The 20074-nt window shown below is 46.6% G+C and overlaps 3 protein-coding genes across 3 annotated transcripts; 1 reads left to right on the top strand and 2 right to left on the bottom strand.

The window, feature by feature from the left end:
• Positions 1-411: 411 nt before the first annotated feature.
• LOC100824937 (chitin elicitor-binding protein) lies at positions 412-3476 on the bottom strand. The gene is made up of 4 exons (XM_003576754.4): positions 2712-3476; positions 1212-1329; positions 921-1114; positions 412-782 (listed from the first exon to the last, which is right to left on the bottom strand). The coding sequence occupies exons 1-4, from the start codon at positions 3379-3381 to the stop codon at positions 643-645; spliced, it is 1122 nt and encodes a 373-aa protein (XP_003576802.1). The 5' UTR covers positions 3382-3476; the 3' UTR covers positions 412-642.
• Positions 3477-6325: 2849 nt separating this feature from the next.
• Positions 6326-10823, bottom strand: LOC100824630 (O-fucosyltransferase 6). Its single transcript, XM_003576753.3, has 9 exons — positions 10421-10823; positions 10024-10114; positions 9743-9819; positions 9116-9204; positions 8816-8999; positions 8249-8430; positions 7751-7853; positions 7323-7654; positions 6326-7219 (listed from the first exon to the last, which is right to left on the bottom strand). Exons 1-9 carry the CDS (start codon positions 10643-10645, stop codon positions 6778-6780), a joined length of 1725 nt encoding a protein of 574 aa, XP_003576801.1. The 5' UTR covers positions 10646-10823; the 3' UTR covers positions 6326-6777.
• A 6671-nt stretch (positions 10824-17494) lies between these two features.
• On the top strand, positions 17495-19729 carry LOC100824325 (probable cytokinin riboside 5'-monophosphate phosphoribohydrolase LOGL9). Its single transcript, XM_003576752.4, has 6 exons — positions 17495-17736; positions 17885-17982; positions 18161-18191; positions 18341-18511; positions 18597-18740; positions 19211-19729. Exons 1-6 carry the CDS (start codon positions 17554-17556, stop codon positions 19325-19327), a joined length of 744 nt encoding a protein of 247 aa, XP_003576800.1. The 5' UTR covers positions 17495-17553; the 3' UTR covers positions 19328-19729.
• The last annotated feature ends 345 nt before the right edge of the window (positions 19730-20074 follow it).

Below are 20074 nucleotides of genomic sequence, written 5' to 3'. Positions count from 1 at the left end.
GAAACAAATTGAAAGTTCAAAAGGGAAAGAAAAAAAAAGGCAGTACAGATTTAAAAAAAATTGACTTTTTTTCTCGTCACCAGCTTGGCTAGATCGACGCCAGGCGTCACGACGTTGAAAAAGCCAGAAAAACTGGAGGTTCTGACCAAGCTGTTATCGTAAGACCAGTTCCATTGACGCCGACCTTAGCGCCAAGCCGCCAATAATAATGGGACTGAGCTCACATGGCTCAGGCTCAGCACCAGAGTGTTTTGTTTCAACCCCTCAATGCCAACGGTGATTGACTTCCGGAGATTTTTCTTACCGTCGTGATGCATGATGCTGTCGTAGCCAACCTCAACGCCAATATGATTGGCGCTCAGCAAAATGTCTCGTCAAGGAAAAAATAATTGGGCCGTGGTAATCCCGTGCTTAGCAAAAGGCTTAGCGAAAAAACGATGAAAATACCTTTGCAAGAGTTCATTACAAAAGTGTCCTGATCTGATCTACCTTCTAACACAAAATAAGTGTTTCCTCTCATGTCTGCACTTCTACATCCAAACGAGCTACAAATTGAAGCCACACAGGCACCGAGCATATTACTCACAAACTACGAACTACAGGTCCAGGCACTAGGAAAGCAAGAATCTGAATGCTACTCAATCACGGCGCAGAGACCCAGAGGCACAACGACAGAAGGACGTGGAGGCAGGCGATCAGCTCCGACCATCTCCACCGCGCGGTTGATGCCAACCCGGACGCCGAGGAGTGAGACGGCTGCGCTGCCGGCGACACCCCAGCAGCTGCAAGTTTACAACCAACAAGGGATCAATGACGACGCAAGGCCATTTCACACAGCATGATTGATAGCAACTGGTTACAACTGCATTGGCACACAGCATGATAGCAATTGTTTGCAACCGTTGGCCATGTACACTCACCATTGCAGACGGAGGTGGTGGTGAGGTTGGCATGGATGGCGAATGACGTGCTGTTGGTGTAGCCAGCGTAGGAGCACATCGTGGTCTCGCAAGCCGGGGCAGTGGACGTGGTAATGTTCCCCAGGAACGCGTCGCCGCATTTCGCCACGGGGCAGAAGGATGGGCCTATCCCTGTTGTTGCCTGACAGTCAAGCCTGAAGATTTTCGGAGCATTGTCAAAGTTCCAATCTGGTCATACAGAATGAGATTTTCAGTAGCATGTATGGGGACAAGTTGAGTAAAAGCACTCACTGCCAAGTGGTGGAGCTGCAGCCGCACACGATACAGTTGTTGGCGGTGAAGATGTAGCTTGAGTTTGGGACAATGAGGTTGCGGTCTATGGCCGTGTTGCTAATGGCAGAAGAGCAACCTGCACATTTATATGTATCATTAGCCTTAAACGAAACTCTGGACAATTATAACATTATCGAATATGTGTCAAGCATGATAGTTGCAGAAGAAATAAATTTTAGATTTTCGTTACAGGCTAGCTTGATGCCAGCCATTCAGTACAATACAGAAAAATAAAGAACATGTGAGTAGTTAAATGGCAATGAGCATTCGAACTTGCACGGCACTAACATTAGAACAGCCAAGAAATAGTTATCTCCCAGTGGCCTTTGAAATAGCAAAACCATTAAAAGATAGTCTTGTCTGAATCATCTTGTCCTGCTGCCATCATTTAACTCAGCCAGCAGTACTATAATTCATTTGGCCCAACATTTTCCTAAAATAGAATGAAGATAGACCTTTCCAAATTCATCATATGACAAATGATAAATGTACATAACTTCAGATCCAAATGGCAGCATACATATCCACTAGCTTACAGGGACCCTGAATAGTTACAGAGTTACTAACAAGAAACAACAGTAGTTCCAGAGTTCTAGTGGAAAAATGGAGATGTGCTTCCCCACTCTTATCAGTTACTACCTCCGTCCAACCATATGGGGCGTATTAACTTTCTTTTAACTTATGGTTTGACCACAGATTACTCTAATAATATATAACTATATGACATAAGTTGATATCCATAATATTCATATTCAACTATATTTGTTTATGGTTATGATTTTGATCACATTAGCCACATATTAATGGAGTAATTTGTGGTCAAAGGCTTGGTCAACCGAAACCTAATATGCCTTTTATTGTTGGACGGAGTGAGTATCAGTCTAATCGTTCAAGGTCACTAAACCGGTAAACCCTCACTTCATTCAAGGCCACTAAACCCCCACGTGACTCTAAACCCAAGGTATGATATGTCTGGCAAACTTGCAAGGCAGCAAAAGCTACAAGAGGACACAAGCTGAAAGACTGAAAAACAACTGGTGGTACGAATCTTTATAGCCACCTTGCCCATTCACAAGCACAAATTTTCAAGGCAAACAATCTGAAAAGCAACTTTGGAGCACTGTTGGATGGGTTATGAAAAGCAGTTGCAAAGCGGAGTAAAAAAAGAGTTCGAACTTTGTGTTGGCAAACATCTCCATGGCATCCCGACTTTTACCAGCAGAAAGAACCTAAAAGAGTTCAGAACATATTTGTATAGATGCAGTTTTACATCAGCAGCTGCCATTGCAATCTGTATTTTGCAATGTACCGGCAAGCAAGTAGCAGATAGCACAAGAAGTTGTTATAGTTTACTGAATCGCCAAAAAGTTTAATCTAGAAGATAAAATGCATTGCACAAAGGTTGAATCTAGCAGAAAAGAAAGGGGAAGAACTTTTCGTTGTTCTTTTTGGCCGTACCTCGGAGCGGCACATCAAGCACCTGCCCGGCGAGAAGGCTCTTGGCGTCGGGCATGCGGTTCAACGCCAGAATGGCCGCCTCCGTGGCGCCGTACTCCTGCGCGATGCCAGCCACGGAGCTCCCGGCGGGCACAACATAGGTGTAATGCACGACGGGCACGCCGTCGACGGGGTCGCAGCTGCAGGGGAGCGGGATCCGGAGCTCCTGGCCCACGGCGACCTTGCTGGGGTCGGAGACGTTGTTGGCGGCGGCGATGTCCCGGTACGTGACGAGCCCCGCGAAGACGGAGCGGGCGACGGCGTCGAGCGTGTCCCCCGCGCGGACGCGGTAGGTGGGCCGCTGGAAGGTGGCCCCGGCGCCGCCGGAGCAGAGGCAGGGCAGGCGGATGCGGAGCGGCGTCGGGGCGGGCGCCGTGGGCGGGGTGGAGAGCGGCAGGTTGTTGGAGGCGAGCAGCGCCCGGTGGGAGCGGAGCTGGAAGAGCGCGCGGACGCCCGCGAGGGTCATGGACGCCGTGGAGTTTGGCGGGGCGTAGGAGATGAGCGCCTGGCATGTCGAGGCCCGCGGCGCCGTGGCGTTGCAGGCGAACCTCGCCGCCGTGACGGGGGAGGGTGAGAGTGAGAGCGCCGCTAGGGAGACGCAGAGCAGGGCGAGGATGGTGAGCTGCGCCATTGCTCGGCTAGAACTGTAGGAGCTAGTGGTGGGAGTGTGGGGCTGTGCGTGGTGGTCGAGGTGGGGGGGGGGGGACGGCACAGTACGGCGGGGGTGTGTGGGGATTTGTTTGTTTTGGTTCGGCTGTTTAAATGTTTTGGGAGGCGCGGAGGCAGAGGAGTGGAGCAGTGTGCATTGCTCTGGCTGTCTGGCACCGCACGCAGAACGCAGCGAGCGAGGTGGGCTCTCTCGTCTTCATGGGCGTGCGCGTGCGTCGATGCTGGCTTTGACGAGGGATCCAGGCCGTTCGAATGTGCTGCTAGCCGTGGGCGCCTGGGTGTCCGGCCGGGATGGAGAGTGGGGGATCTTCTGCACGCATGCAGTGACTTCTGACGTGCGTTTCTCAAGACGGCGAGGTTGCGGACTCGGTCGGCAGTTCGGCACCCGCAGACAATCTGCGGTCGCTCGGATGGGAGACCCCTGGGCGGAGCACTTGCCGTCTGTCACGGTGGCAGGCAGGCATGCCGCGTGCGCGTCGTCTTTCTTCCACCGAGCGGCCAAACTATAGGACACGGTGGCACTCCAACTATCTACCGATGATCATGGGTCCCAGCAGTACCCGCTCGTCAGAAGCCCACGCTCCTTCTCTCTCGTACTCTCCCTCCGCGAGGCCGTCCTTCCACCTCCCGCAGGGATCCAGTGCCCCTGTCCTGGCCGCCGCCACAGCCCCCGCAGGCCTTCGAGTCGACCTCCCCCGCCGCCTCCGCCGGCACCGGTCGCTGTCCCCGGCTCCGCCAACGCGCCGGCCGCCGTCCTTGGCTCCGCCACCGCCCCGGACCGTGCGTCCGTGCCTCGCCGCCGCCCCTGCAGGACGCCGCCCCCTCACCGTCTCCCCAGCCCCGCCCTTGTCTGCCGCCTCCCCAGCCCCGCCCGTGTCCACCGCCGCAGCCTGGGACGTGGAAGCCCCGGCGCGCCGTTGAGGTGACGGAGATTTGTTTTCGATTCATTTTTTCTCCTCGTTTGAGGTTTGAGGATTGATCAAGTACAGCTTGATTTTCAAAGATTGACGTGGACGTTGAATTTGTACTTGATTTGAGGTTTTTGAGGATCGAATTTGTACTTGTTGGTACCGTGATTTTGTCCTGGTACATGATGTACCCCGCTTCAATTCCTTTTTTTTCTATGTTATATCCACGAGGTACTGTGTTTTGATGACTGTTCGTACTGTGATTTTGTCTTGGTACATGATGTACTCCGCTTTGATTCTTTTTTTCCATGTTAGATGATTGGTACCATGTTTCGATGATTGTTTGTATTGTGATTTCATACACGATGTACTGTTATGAATTGATGTACAAAGTCTTCATATGAGCAAGTACTTAGATTAGTTCTTTTTTCTGTGTCCATTGAAAATTGAGGAGGTACTTATCATGTAATGTGATGTAATTTATCGTTCATGAGGTACTTATTAATTGTATGAGTTTAGAACTATCATGTACCTTGATGTATCTTCATGTACTTGTCATATACCTTAATGTATCTATCATGTGCATGAGGTACCTAGAAAACTGTTAAAATGCATGTGATGTACCATACGATGTACTTGTATCACAAGTTCATGTACACGAGATTAAAAACTGATATGGTACAGTTCATATAACCTAATGTACTAAATATGTATTTAAAAATAGTTCACGTACCACAATGTACTTAAAAGTGAGGAGAGAGAAAGAAAGAAACAAAGAAAGAGAAAAGAAAAAATTGTCGGGTGGTAATAGTGTTAATCATGCACTCTAGTTTAAAATGTCAGAAATTAACTAAGAAAGAAAAATAGGAGAACGCCAAACATGTGGGTACGAATGGGTGCAAATACTTAGTCTGTGTGGCACAGACACCGCGTTACCACCGAGCGTCGGATCCGTTGCTTGCATTGCCTCTTTGGGAGAGACGCATCACCAATTTCCCATGCCTTCTCTTGGCTGGTAGGTACTGTGGTCCTTGGGAAACCCGTGCGACCTCTCCCCTGGCCCAGGCCCAGGCCCAGTGGCCCTAACCTCGCGTGGGCCGCGGTGGGGCGCTGTTAGCCCGTCACGACTCGTTCGCTCCATTCTCCGTTCTCCGTTCACTTCCGACCGGTGCACAGGACACGCGCACACGACGCACTTGCATTGGCGCAGCCTCCCAAGAACAGGATACTATTGAAAGTTTGAAACTGGCTGTCGGCCCAAGATTCCTGCCAAGATGGACCGTCCAAACCTCAAGTCGAAATTACTAAGGATCTCTTTCCCTCTCTTTTGTTTTCTTCTTGCACGGAGACCGTCTTTTTACTCGTCTCTGTCACGGTCGCGCCACGGCAGCATCGATCATAGTACTCTACCAAGCCAGCCTTTGGTAATTTGGTTTCACGAGGCCTGCACAAACTGCACTGCACGTCTGCACGTGAAGGGGGTGGCGACGAGACATCGGGATCTTAACTCCAGGGATGCCCGGCCCGGATCCCCTCCGCCGTTGGATCGCCAGACCGTGCATGCTCGGCGCCACCGGCCAGCTCGTGGCCAAGTTGGTTGACGAGTGTTGGGATGCTCTTTCAGGTCCCCGACTTGTATGATTGGCAACTTGGCGTTTTGACGACTGGCTAGCTCGCAGTTGATTCATGCTACTTTTGATACCGAAAGCTGCTCCGTATGACCTTGTGTACCAAAAGCTTTTGCTTCAGGAATCCTAAGCTAGTGTGTACCATTCAGTTGCCACTAAACTGCTGCAACGTCGAAACTATCAGTGAGGAGAAGAGAGGCCGTCCATGCCTGACCTGAAACTGAGCCATTTGCTCTTGAACTGGACAGCGTCATTTTATTATACTTGGCTGTATTTCAGAGTCCATTTTTCAGTGTTCCGGAAGGACTGAGTACGAGTGCTTACAATGTTGATTTATGCTGCTCAAACAAGACGCAATTGGCAAAAAAAATTGAAGGAATGGCACAACACAATATCATGCAATGATCAGGAGATCTTACCATTAACTGTGCCATACTTTAAATTAAACACACACACACACACAACAAGGGTTAAAGATTGGCCCTAAAAAAGTTGGCCACAAGAAGAAAGAGATAATGAAGCAGGACTAACACATTCCAAGAACACAGGCTGCATACTTTTACAAGCTGCAGGAGAACTACTTGCCGCCACCAACACCTGGAAACGCCCAAAATGTCAAAATGAGACCACCCTTGTTGAGCTAGTGGGGAGAGAAGAGGATGTACAGCTCCACCGCATAGTCTATGTACACCAGAGGGTGCAGACCTCGCTATAATCTGGGGAAGGGTCAAAAATCCATCAATTGCTACCACATACAACACCTGTATGCAAAGTCAGATCTGCTTAACTTAACTAATTTCTTCCAGCTGCACAATCACTCAACTAATCTGAAAGGATCTCCTCCAGCTCATAATCCTCCTGTCTGACCAATGAATCATCGTCAGCCTCTGTGTCAAACATCTCCCCGTTCCCAGAGGAGTCATCTTCAGTGTCAGATCCGTCCACCTCTTCATCGGTATAAATAGGATATGTTGGTTCACCAATGGCCTTCCTTAGTCCAGTGCTATTAGTACTTCCCTGGTTACTACCAGAACCCGATTTGACTACTGGACTTTGGCTGGTCTTTTCACATATACATGCGGTAGGGTTGGCATGAAATTCGCCTCTTCCCGGCATGACTTCCATGGGATCTCCCATAAATCCATTCTGGATTGTTCGCATCTGCGAGGAGAAAGCGTCCCATGACATATTCTCCCTGTTCATAAATAAGGGATAGAGCTGTTTAGCATTTGGCCGGATTGTTCTCTTGTGGCCAAAATATCTCCTGCGAAGAGCAACAGTAGATGGTCAGAAGTCAGAATGAATTAAAATGATTAAAAACTAAAATTGCCAAAAGAGCTAGATAACAGAAAGAACTGAAGCAACACCTTCGCCCAGCAAGTATTTTGGCCATGTTACCGTTGTTGTTTGTCACAAAAGCATCACTTCCATCACAGACAATGAAATCAATTGCAGCCATGCGAGATGAGTGTGTCAAGAACGGAGTCAACTCGTCGTTGCTTGACAATGATTCTTTCGTGTGGAAATTTGGGAAGAGCACTTTGAGGGGTGCTAAAGTATCCTCCCCTCCATATATCTCACCAGAAGCAGCATAGATATGGACATCACTTCTATAGCCTAATCCCCTCAACATCAGCCCTACCTCCTCAGGAGTTAGTGGGCACCTACCTTGCCTTCTTCCTTTATCTGGGTTACTTGTCTGAAATTTGAAAGCACAACAAGTTGGCATCAGACAGCTTTAGCTTATTATTCAAATAACTGATATCGTATCAATGATACGTGATATTCTTCATACATGCAAGGTTTTCCATCGCTTGCGAATGGCACCTAGTTCTGTCCTCTCCTTTTCTCCACCACCATAGTAACACCCAGAAAAGGCAAGCATATCACGTTCAAATCTGCCATAAGGACAGCAAGCATTCGTTGATCAAGAAACAAAACATAATGATGCATGCTGCAATACTTACAAACAAAATGTTCATTCATTTTGTTCTTTCCTTTTCATTAGTTGGTTCCTTGGCCTTTGTAATTTTGCTGCTCCATTCTAATTTACGTCTGGATCCAAAACACAACTAGATAGTAAATCACTAAATTGTAATGGCCTTGGCTGTATTTGGATAATGGGAAAAGTCTGCTTGACCCCGTGAGGTTTCGGGCCAAATTCTATGCATGGCCCAAATTACCGAGGATCATTGCATGTACTGGCAACCAAAAAAGCTGAGGGGTGAACTGAAATTGGCAAGTAATAAACAAAGAAATTATGCAGATCGAGGACAGCTTCAACTAGGTATACCTCAGGTGAAGAGCAATAAAATATTTGCTCTTCTGTCGCATTCGTTGAATTAGCTTTTTACCCAATTCCTGTATTGGATCAGTAAATCTCAAAGCATGGTAATTTACTCTGCAACGTAGTTTTTGCAGGTCAGTGTCCAACTTATTTGAGAGCCTATAGTCATATTTAGTCATTCGAATAACCTGCAACAAAAGGAAGTAAAATAAGCTATGGCAAACTGCTCTCAATTAACCTCGGCCACAAAATGAGTTGAAACAAAAATAAAACCACAGATAGAAACATAGAAGACAACACAATGTACAAAGAAGTTACAGAATAAACCGAGTGCAAGCATAATTGAAAAAGCTCCCTGCATAGTCAAGAAGGCTGCGTAAGTTAGCAGAAATAATCAACATCAACGCATCAGGTCTAAGTGGCCAATTAATCAAACAAGTATCTACAAAAATGCACAATTGAATTTAATATGTTGACATGTTGTGGCTAACAAGAAAATAAGGATAATTTCATATAGAACTAATTTATCCCAGTAATAAGGGCTCCTACTAAGCCATAGGGTCCACAACTTACATGTTTCTTTAGAAGTGCAGGCAAGACACGCTTCAAGTAGCATTGTGGAGTACATTTTCGAGGAACACGCATTTTATAAGGCCGCAAAGCTTTACCTCCTTTTTCTGGAGGTTCTTTAATAATTTTGACATCCTTCGCAAGAAATGAAATGAACCAGTCGATGTCAAAGATTTCAGAAAAATTGCTGCAGCAGATATAGCATTAATAATTAAGGAAAAAGTGTGATTGGTTCACCTTAAACACTTAAACAGTCATAGAAGACTACAAGTTGAAATTTCGAAGCACTCGCTAATTGCATACCTCGAATCTTTCCAGAAAGATGTATGATCCAATATTGGAACAACAAGTGTGGCGTTTAAAATACGTGCAGCCACTACAGCATCAACAATCTACAAAAAGCCAGATGTCATGATTTGTTTGATGCATGCTGCCCAATAATAAAGGTCAGAAGAACAGAACACATGCATGCATTACAATTGCAAGTAAATATATGAAGCATGAGTGCTGCGGTAAAATGCTATTCTGTGTAACTCATAAATGAGGATGCAAACTTCCAACTCTAAAGTCCTAGAAGAAAAAGTTAATGGTCAAGAAATAAAGAAAAATGATTTTGATTAGCATACTGGCAAACAAACATCACATGCTTCCCGTGTGTAGGTCTAGTCCATCAGAAGCTTCCCTAGTGCATTTTATAAATAAATAAAAGGCGTTTCGAAACAATCTTGAACAAATAAACTCAAAAGGGCCCAAGAACTACACAATTTGTGGCTGAAACTAATTCATGTACCTCAAGTATTTTGAGCAGATTCTGATGAAACATCCTAGACAATTAGGGAAGATAAGGTTGGTAATCATAATATCATATCCATTCACACACATGAGAGCTTATTCATACATAGGAGGGAGGGAGGGAGAGGTGCATCTCACCCCTGTTCTCTGCTGATTGAGACCTCCACTTGTAACAATAATCAAATATCGATCTGGTTGTGTGGTAACACTGGAATCTGCAAGATTTGAAACAGGCTAGCCCTTTAGGCAGGAACTGATGAAGTCATCAGCATACAAAAATGACAACTCGAAACTATTCCCAAAATGTAGCATGCAACAAGCACTGACACACGTGTACTGTACAAGTGCACACGGTACTCCACATTTACAGCACATTTGAAACAAATATTAGTAGTAGGTTTGTAATAGTGATGCCTCACCAGGGAATTTGCTGCTAGAGTTACTGCATCCATAAAAGTTGCAAGCGAACTCTGAACCCCACAGATCATCTCGTGCAGACTGTACACTTGTCTGCATTTGGGTATCACATCAATTGATCAATCATTATGTAAGAAAACTATTCTTATGACCAAAAAAATCTACTACCACGTTATCAAACCCTAAAACGGTGGAAAACTGTACTTAAAGTTCATCAAATCATGGCACAATTAGTACTGGACTCCGTGAGAGAAACTACTTGACTATATGACCCAAAGTATAGACCACAATTAAATCCTTGCATTGTGCGATCTAGCAAGGAAGCTGGAGAGGTCGCCGCTCTCGGAGCCCTACATTTCGTCACCCGGGCTGTTTATCTCCCAGAGTTAGAGTTCATACCGGGGGGTGGCGGGAGCTGCGGCGAAGGGATCGGCGGGAGGAGGCGCCGAGACCAAGGCCGGGACGGTCCGTGAGCGGCGGCGCGGAGATGGCGATGGAGAGAAGCGATACGGCGAGGAAGAGCAGGAGGAGCGCCGCCACCGCCGGCAGGGCGACGCGGCGAGGGCACACCTGCTGCGCGTGCAGGTGGTGGTGCGGGTAGCCGCGGCGCCTCGGCTGGCTCATCTCCGGCAGCCAAAGGCCTTGGCGGAGAGGGGAGGCGGATGACGGGAGAGCTGCTGCGGCGGGGCGGTCGCCGGGACGGCGGCGACATAGATCAGGGGCTCGAGGCTTGTCGCATCGGGGGGATTTGGAGATTTTTGTCTGTCTTGTCCCAGCGTGTACCGCACCTTGCCCGAATTGGATAAGTTTAGATTTGAACACTACTACGCGGCGCTTTGTAATAAACCGTGCAATCGACCATAGTGTGTTCCAAATACATTTTCTGGTACCATGGCTGCTTTTATTTTGGAATTTCGGAGCACACAACGTGCGTGTATACGGAGTACATGCTCATACAAAACTGAAATAATGGTGGGAGCACGATTCTTGAGACATTGCGATTGTTTACCGTGGCGATGATTCATACTCCGTCCGTTACATATTAAGTGACGAAATATTACATGTATCTAAATGTTTTTTTAGGTATAAATACATCCATATTTAGTCAATTTTGAATACTTAATATGGAACGGCGGGAGTATAACGTTGCAGACATAACTGTTGGTACACTACAAACTAAGGCGAACTAAATATTGGTTGGATGGTTAGGACAATGGTTGCACCTCTAGCACGACAGAGATCAAACCGATCAAACTAAGTGAGTGGACTTTATATAACGTATGGGATGTGTATGTGCGTATTGTGTAAAACTTGTTACGACGAGCATAGGGCAAATACCCCGGATTCATTGTGAAGAGAGGCTCAAGAGAGACATATTGTCAGTGGTTTGTATATATCATTTTCTTCCCGCATGTCAAAAGTGACAGAGAATGTTTATTCAGTAAATTCAAGACTTTGTACCCTCTAAATGTCCAAAACCAACATAATTATCACATTTAATTGTTTTTATTACTTTGTACCCTATTTAGTTATGTTTTTTTTCTACGTTGTACCTCTAAGTTATCACGATTTGTATCGAATTTGACATATGAAGCCTGCTCATAAGGCTAAGATTGCTACTTATTGCACACCACGTTGGATACACATAGGTGGTGTTTCTATTGGATACACCACGCGTCTGATGTGCGTCCGTCCAATAATTGGCTAGCTCGGATTCAACATAATTTGACAAACTGGATGCAATGTAGAAAAAATACTAAAGAAAGTGAATAAAAATACTAAATAGGATAAAAATTGCTAGTAATTTTTACATTACGTTAATTTTGAACACCGGGAGGAGAAATAAAATGGAACTTACTTGGTTTTGACCTATCGGTTTTCTTCCATCTCAAAAGGAAATCATGTCCAGCACAGACTTTGATTTGATGACTTTAAGGGGTTGCATGAGGACCAGTTTTTAGCGGGAGCCACATGTCAGCCACCCAGAGTCAAACGACTTGAATCAGCGAAACATCCTTCTTTCAACATGTCTTACATACATGAGGCATCCATCTCTATGCCACAACTACACATTAACTGTACTTTCATATGTGAACGATGGAAAACATTGTAACAACAATATGTCGGTTGTGGTGGAATAAAACTCTCTGTCAGTTTTAGAAATGGTTAAAATGAAAAAACAATTTTGCGTGACTCGTTGGTTACCAAGAACATCTTTTAAAACACTTTTTTGTTGCTGAGAAGAATCTTACTCCCTCCGTCCCCAAATAAGTGACGTGAATTTGTATAAACTCTTATACAAATACACATCACTTATTTCACGACAGAGTGAGCAGAACGTTTAGGACTTCTCTTCAGGCCTTAGTTTGGGCTTTAGACGTGGGCTCGAATGGTCGAAGTATTTCGTACCAAGACGGCCCCACACAAGCTCATAGCTAGCACATCAAGTTTGGGTGAAAATCATATACCGCCGCAAAGATTTCGTACGAGTTCTCCTATTTCATGCTGATAGCGTGTGAATTACTAACACACACTGGAGGTGGCAATGTGGCATAGGGTCTCCCTCTACTCCAGGTAAACAAAAAGGTAACTGTATTATGTCACACGGTTTAAAATCCAAGTTACCTTGTGTTAAAAGAGTATGCCAATGGAGTAGTACTATAGAAACTATACAATCAATTGGGTTGTAAATTCGACCCACTGTCACTTAATTTCAGTGTACAACAAATCTAATGAGCTGCGAGAGTCGATCGATTAAATCTAATGATTCGCATTGAAAAGTTTGTCCTTCTCGGCCGTAGTTCCGGTGAAAATCCAAACTACTATGCGTACGCACGATTTCTGCTCCGACCTTAATTTGTACGATGCTCTATCTTGGCGGCTGTGCTGCGGTTTCTCTCATTGTAGACAGTTTAGCTGTAACGTGGACAAAGATCGGATGTATACTGTCGTACGCACAGCAGCGTTGCGTAAAGGCTCGACACAAGTCGAATCGAGAGGAGCAAAAGAAAAAAACAAAACATGAATGCTGAGCGCATTATCTCTCATCCACCCCGATGCGCCCGCACCAGCAACGTTGGTCTTTGGAACGGTACGTACTAGCAGCTAAAGCAAGCAAGCACAGCTTTCCTGCAGAGAAATTTACTCGCTCTACGGTCTACTCGTGGCTGTATGCGTGCCTCCTTGCTTGCATGTTTGCTATCCGTATCAGTTGGAGTAATTCACATTGATCCCCATCCACGCGTATCGATCTTCATGGCACTTGCAGCTAGTGTCTCGTCAAATCGACCATTTCCTATGCTATACCCTGTTTCGTAGGAACAATCATCACGAGTGCATTAATTTACCTACCACGTCTTTCCATACATCGATCAGTCGATGCATTTTTTTTTACTAGCCGATCGATGTGATTTTACTCCTTGGAAGACGGGGGTCGAGAACTTTTTTTTTTTTTAAGAATTACTGGTTCCAGCTGGTGCCTCTGCTACTGCTGCTGTCTATTGCTACTGTCCTTGAGTAAGTATCACGTACATCCGGCCGCATATGTGACCAATTATATGTTCCATGAGAGCTTAATTACAACGTCTGTCAGCTCAAGGTTCAGATTTGGCTTTAATATTATCGCCTTTTTTCTGCTCTGACATGGAAGGCCACCGTATGGACCTTCTGACGGAGCAAAGAATTAGGAGCTAGCTAGCAAGCAAACAACAATATTGATCAATTAGTACCAGCATGCAGCTGGTCTCGTACAGTATGTTAAGTTCCTGCAGACAGGGCGGAGTTAGTGCTAGTACTATACTCCACTACCAGTCAAAGTGAAAATGGACGGAATCGATCCATCAAGAGAGCAAGTACGGCTTTGTATCCAGGGCCGCATGCACCAACGGGACCAAACCAGCTAGATTACAATTAAGATCTGATCTGACTAACAAACTAGTTGATGCATGAAGATGGATGGCTCTGATACGTGCAGTGCATGCAGGGTCGACGGCCGCTCAGGTGATTAATTACTCCGTACTGGATACGAGTGATACGGAGCTTAGCTTTTGGCTGCATGCACGCACGTTCACGCATGCATGCATATGGATCAAGGCATCAAGCCCTAGTGATCAGTGATCACAGGCCATAAGAATATAAGACCATAATGCTCCTTAATTTCCTCTGTATCATCCACAATTCCACATTACACAGCACATTGCGCTGATAGTGGGATATAATCCTAGTGCGTGGATATTGGCACCAATCCTGCATGTACACGAAGGCCTACCTACAAGAAAATTAGTACTCCGTAACAAGCAGAGGAGATATATGTATGGATCGATCGACAAGATGGGCTAGATGCTGAATCATCATTGCAGTACTGATCCTGCTCCTACAACTATATCTCACAGTTCAGCAATACTAGCTGCTATCACTTGAGTATACGACACGAAAGAAACAGAGGGTACAAGTCAGTTCACTGTGTGCACTTCAGTGGACTACCACTCTACCAGTGCACTAGCTGCTCTGTCTTAGCTAGTAGTCGCGTTTAGTTATGGTGCAGAGTACGTACGTAAACTGTAGACGGCGCGTAGTACGGTAGTACTGGTGTTTAATTTCTTATAGATCGACAGGAGGCCAAACTGGCTCCGGTTCCTTAATTTCAACAAGAACCACAATAGTGTGCATCACAGAAAGTTCAATAATCTAAAAGAGAACTGAAAATACATTCCAGCTGAAACATCCCAGCTAGCTCAGACGAATGCTCCGTAAAAATGCTCAAACTAACTCAGCCGATGAAGCTTCAGGTGATTCTAGTGTTTAATTTTGCATCAGTAAAAGTCGGAGTACGAACATCTGTAAAAATCGGAGTATATAACGTGCGCAGGTGATGGACGTATAGGGGCATTGTTCGGGCTGAGACTTGAATGCTGTCAGGAAAGGAGCTAGCTATGGGTGGACAGGTTGCACTGTACTGTACTGCCCGTTCGAAAGAAACCAACGGTTTGGACGCATGCTTTGAAATGTGCTACGTGCAGGGTCGGAGCTGAGAAAGAGGCGTTGGGTGTTTTCGACACCAATAATTTTTGCCAGGCAACTTAGAAATAAATGTGTAGTTACTCGGCTGAACCCAACCACAAATCACAGTCGAACCCATCGATCCCGTGCTGCTGGGCTAGAGACGATTTATTCGGTAGCAAGTCAGTCCAACTAGACAACTAACAGCCCAGCTAGCAATCCTGAACGATCAATTTGTCCGCACCCTCTACACGCATGGTGGCGGCGTCTCGTATTCTACTCCAATTCTTATGCAATCTCGCGTCGTTCCGTTATTTACCAACCAAAACAAGGAAAACCCCACTCTGAATCCCGTAATTCCTTCGTCTCTGTTGTCTCACATCGCCCATCACATAGACGCCGGACGCCGGCGACGGCAGCGGCAATCTGACTAGCCGTCTACCTGTCGAGCTCTGAAAATTCAGGTACGTGAGCACCTGATCTCCCTCAATTCTAAGCCATGTCTAGTGTCTAGTGTCTAGCGTAATCCCTAATGTTCTGATTGGTTTTTCTTTGTACTTTGATTGATTGATTGATCTAGACCACGGAACGTTGTTATGAGAAAAAAACGATTGTTAGATTAAGATAATGATGCAGCAAGATTTTAAATCGCACGCTAAATCATTTCGCTGTGGCATCCTCCAGCCGCAATAGCAGCTGCCATTGCGCCGCAATCGCGTACAAAATTTTAACGCCATATCTAAACTTATTTGTTATATAATGAAGAATTAATGCAAAATTAGGAATTAACGTTGATTTCGCGGCAATTGTCATAGCGTCGCACCGAGGCTTTCGTGCAGCTATAGCAGCCAAATTGCGCGCCATTTATTTCTACGTGATGCAGGCACTTCAAGGCCACCCGTTAGACACAAGCAATCAGATTTTACTAATGCTAGTCTACTGCAGTCTTGTGTTCAGAGAGAAATTAATTTAGATGAACTGCCTTATGATAAGGGAGTTTAAATGTGATGGTTATAGATGATATTTTATTTTTCGTTTTTTATGTTTTTTTGAGCGGTACACACTTGTTTTGAGATGGTCTAAGATCGTAAAATACTATAATTAGTTTATGCCAAATCTCGGACGAACCCATTGGCAAAATTTTCTAGCTCCGCCCATGCCTACGTGAAGATATTTCAGGAGGATTATACGTACTTGCGCAAGTAGAAAGTAACTATCGTACGTATCCCGGCCGGTCCATCCAGTATTCAGACAGTTCGTGACGACAGGCATTGCACGGCCAATAATTTAACCAGGGACCGCTACTACTGCCATTTTGCGTGCAGACTAGAAACTTATGTCATGCATTTTTTTTTTGGAAAGAGATGATTAATCTAAATCTAATTCGTTGTCATATTGGTCCAACAAGCTAAGTTGGCTCAAGAAGGTGCCTTCCGAACTCAAGAAAAGAGAGCTAGCTCACCCGGCCATTATGCCCCACATGGGCACATGTCTAAATAAAACTGTCACTGTAAAAGAAATTAAGAAAGAGCTAAGCTAAGTACTGTAGTTAATTTCGTCCTCGTAGCTACAGTACATTGTACACTTCACCGGCAGATCGATGGACGATCGAGTTACGTGACCGACCACCTCCGCAAGCCGTTTTGGACTTTGGAGACTGGATGGATGGACTACTACTAGCAACCACCGGTCGTACTCCTGCAATTTCACGGTGCCGCTTGCATAGTTTTGAAAACATGACTGGACCGGTCCGACCAGAAAAAACCTGAACCGCAGCTCCCAGCGGTCTGTTTAGCGTACTGGACCGGACGGCCAAGCGGAAGGGAAAAATCGGATGAACCAGCCGTTTTTGGTGAAAACCAGTGAACTTGGCTGTTTGGCTCGAACCGCCCGGTTCACTTGCCGTTCCCCGTCTCGCCGGATCCTACGCCCGCCGGCCGCGCGCCTCGCCGCCCGGCCGGTCGCTGCACATTGCGCACCTGCCGCAACTAGAGGAGCGGGATTTGTATCTTTTTTCAGTATTTAGTTAAAATAGATTATTTTATATCATAAAAAATCAGACCGGTTCAACGGTGAACCGGTGGTTCGACGGGAAAAACCCGAACCGAGAGCCTCTCCGGTTCAATCACCGGTCCGGTTTTCAAAATGCACTTCGGGTCCTAGAGGCTAGAGCTTGCGTTGCATGCCTTGTCTCGCTCGATCGCCCAGCTGGATCGATCGATGAATCGATCGCAAGTTAACTGTAGTGTAGCAACGCATTCAAATCACTAGCTAGTCTAGCCTACCAGTAGCAGGCCAGCTACACTCCTGATTGGCGGTAATAAAGCAGTACGTAATCCATGCTGCTGGGTAGTAAAAAGAAAACAATTACTAGTACTCTTGTTCCCGCGGTCCCACCCGGAGAGCAACAGGATTTTGCATCTATATATCACCCCCTCGCGCCCTCGGCAGCTTCCTCCATGTACTTTACTACTGTGTTCCCCTTCGCTCACACCTCCTCAGCTAGTCCAAAACACACGTGCTCCAGGAGAGGCATGGAGAGCGGCGGAGGAATGGCGGCGGCGGCGGCGGCGGAGGTCAAGGACAAGAACAAGGGCGCCGCCGGCGAGGTGGGGGCGGAGGCGGCGAGGTTCCGGCGGGTGTGCGTGTTCTGCGGGAGCAGCTCGGGCAAGCGGAGCAGCTACCGGGACGCCGCCGTCGAGCTCGGCAAGGAGCTGGTAATAAACTTCCATGCATTGGACATACTAATACAGACTGGGTTACACAGCATGATTGAGTTCGTTGGTCGGTTTAGTCAGTTAATTAAAGGTGTTGACTGGTTGGTTGACTCGGGCGGGCCGGCGCGCATGCATGTGTGTATGTCAGGTGGCTCGGAAGATGGATCTGGTGTACGGAGGCGGCAGCCTGGGGCTCATGGGGGAGGTCTCCGACGCCGTGCACAAGGCCGGAGGCCACGTCATCGGGTACACCTATCTTGCATTATGAATCGTCGAATCTCGCCTTTTTCTTTTCTGATACTTTCACTAGCCATACCTTTTTCTCGACACTGAAATCTCTCCAACTAGTAGTACAGTAGTATCTATCCAGGATCCAGTTGGGTATCTTCCTAGTTGCTCACGCGTTTTGCTTTCTTTGCTGCAGCGTCATACCCACCACTCTCATGGGCAAGGAGGTAACCAAACATCCATCCAACCTTTTTTTTTTGGGCCGGCCACAGGACCATGCATGCATGCATGGTTGATTTCTTTCTTTTCTTTGTAAGTAGCAGCATCGCCTGCACACACGTGCTTAATTAAGCAACTAATTAATCGGTTCGATCAGATCACGGGAGAGACTGTGGGCGAGGTGCGTGCGGTGTCGGGGATGCACCAGCGGAAGGCGGAGATGGCGCGCAGCTCCGACGCCTTCATCGCGCTCCCCGGCGGCTACGGCACCCTCGACGAGCTGCTCGAGGTCATCGCATGGGCGCAGCTCGGCATCCACACCAAACCAGTTAAGATCATCCATCGAGTTGCTTACGGGTTTGCTAATCAGTATGTAGCTTGATCTGTTTGCTGATTATTTTGCATGTGGACAGGTCGGGTTGCTGAACGTGGACGGCTACTACAACTTCCTGCTGGCCTTCATCGACAAGGCGGTGGACGACGGCTTCATCAAGCCCTCCCAGCGGCACATCTTCGTCAGCGCGCCCGACGCCAGGGACCTCGTCCGGAAGCTCGAGGTACAACAAACACACTTATCTTGCTCTTAATTACTTGTTGCCCTTCTTTCAATTCTCTCGCTCGCATGGCTTTGGTCCATGCATGGGCCGGGGCACGGGCAGGCAGCACGGCCGGGCTGCATTGCATGCCCCTATTATGTTCTCGTGTCGTGTGACCTGTGTACTCTGCTCTCCTTTAAATTGCACTGTACTGCACAGCGACACCCGGCCGGTCGTTTCTTTCTTCTTCCCAGTTCCGGCCGGCTGCTTCTAGCTATACTTAGTTACTCTCCAGTCCCTGCAACGTTACGTACCTCCACATGCCGAATCCAAAGTTGGAACTTTCTCCATCTGTTGCGTACAGCCGCCGTACAGCGAAGAAAAGTACTCCGTACATTCTCATGGCTGACGTATATAACCGGCCGCGAACTTAATTAGGTAATTCAGGTGAACTTTGTTTAACTTACCAGTGCTTTAAATTTGCGGTGCAGGAGTACGTGGCGGTGGAGGAGGAAGACCCCGCGACGCCCAAGCTGCGGTGGGAGATCGAGCAGGTCGGCTACAACGATCGCCTCACACCGGCCCTGCAGGCAGAGATCGCCCGTTAGTTAACTTGGCTGGCTAGAGCTAGCTAGCTAATGCTGCATGCCCTGCTAATTAATTACCCCTACTAATTAAGTACTCCTAGTGCTACAGTTTAGTACTAGTGGGTACTGCAGGGTCGAGATGAGATCGATACGGTTAGTAGGCAGCTAGCTAGCGAGGAATGTTCTTCTGGTGCTTAATTTGCTCACTCCATCGATCGATCTCCTGGCGCCATGCATGCATGGCTGTAGACCTGTGTTAATTTAATTAGTTAGTTCGAGAACCTCACCTGTTTTGTTGCGCACTAGCTATAAGAGCATCTGCTTAGTTTACGTACGCCTAGCTTAATTAATTTGTGTTCACTTAGTTAATTAGCATGTTTGTTTGAACAAGAAAGAAAGATCATATGTGTGTGGTTCCGTTTCTTCCTCTTGCTGCTAATTAAGTGAATCAGTAAACGTACGCGCAAGAGGGGCGTTAATTCCAAGACAAAATAAGTAAGTACGTACGTAAAGTACTCTTTCCGTTACTAAATACTTGTCGTGATTTACATGTATCTATGTATCTAGACGTTTTTTAAACATAGATACATTCATATTTGAACAAATTTAAGTCATTTAATATGTGATGAAAGAAGTAGCATTTGTACTCAATTAATTTGCTCCATCAAATCTTGAACTTTTTCATTTGCATCTCCATACTTTAGATCCTGGCTCCGTTCCTGCCCGCAGCAGTAGCTGACGCATGGCCGGCATCAGAGCGTGCTGCGT

This window comes from Brachypodium distachyon, chromosome 4, assembly GCF_000005505.3.
Source record: "Brachypodium distachyon strain Bd21 chromosome 4, Brachypodium_distachyon_v3.0, whole genome shotgun sequence".
NCBI lineage: Eukaryota > Viridiplantae > Streptophyta > Magnoliopsida > Poales > Poaceae > Brachypodium > Brachypodium distachyon.
Note: the sequence above shows the minus strand (reverse complement) of the source record. Positions and strands in the feature narration are given on the sequence as shown.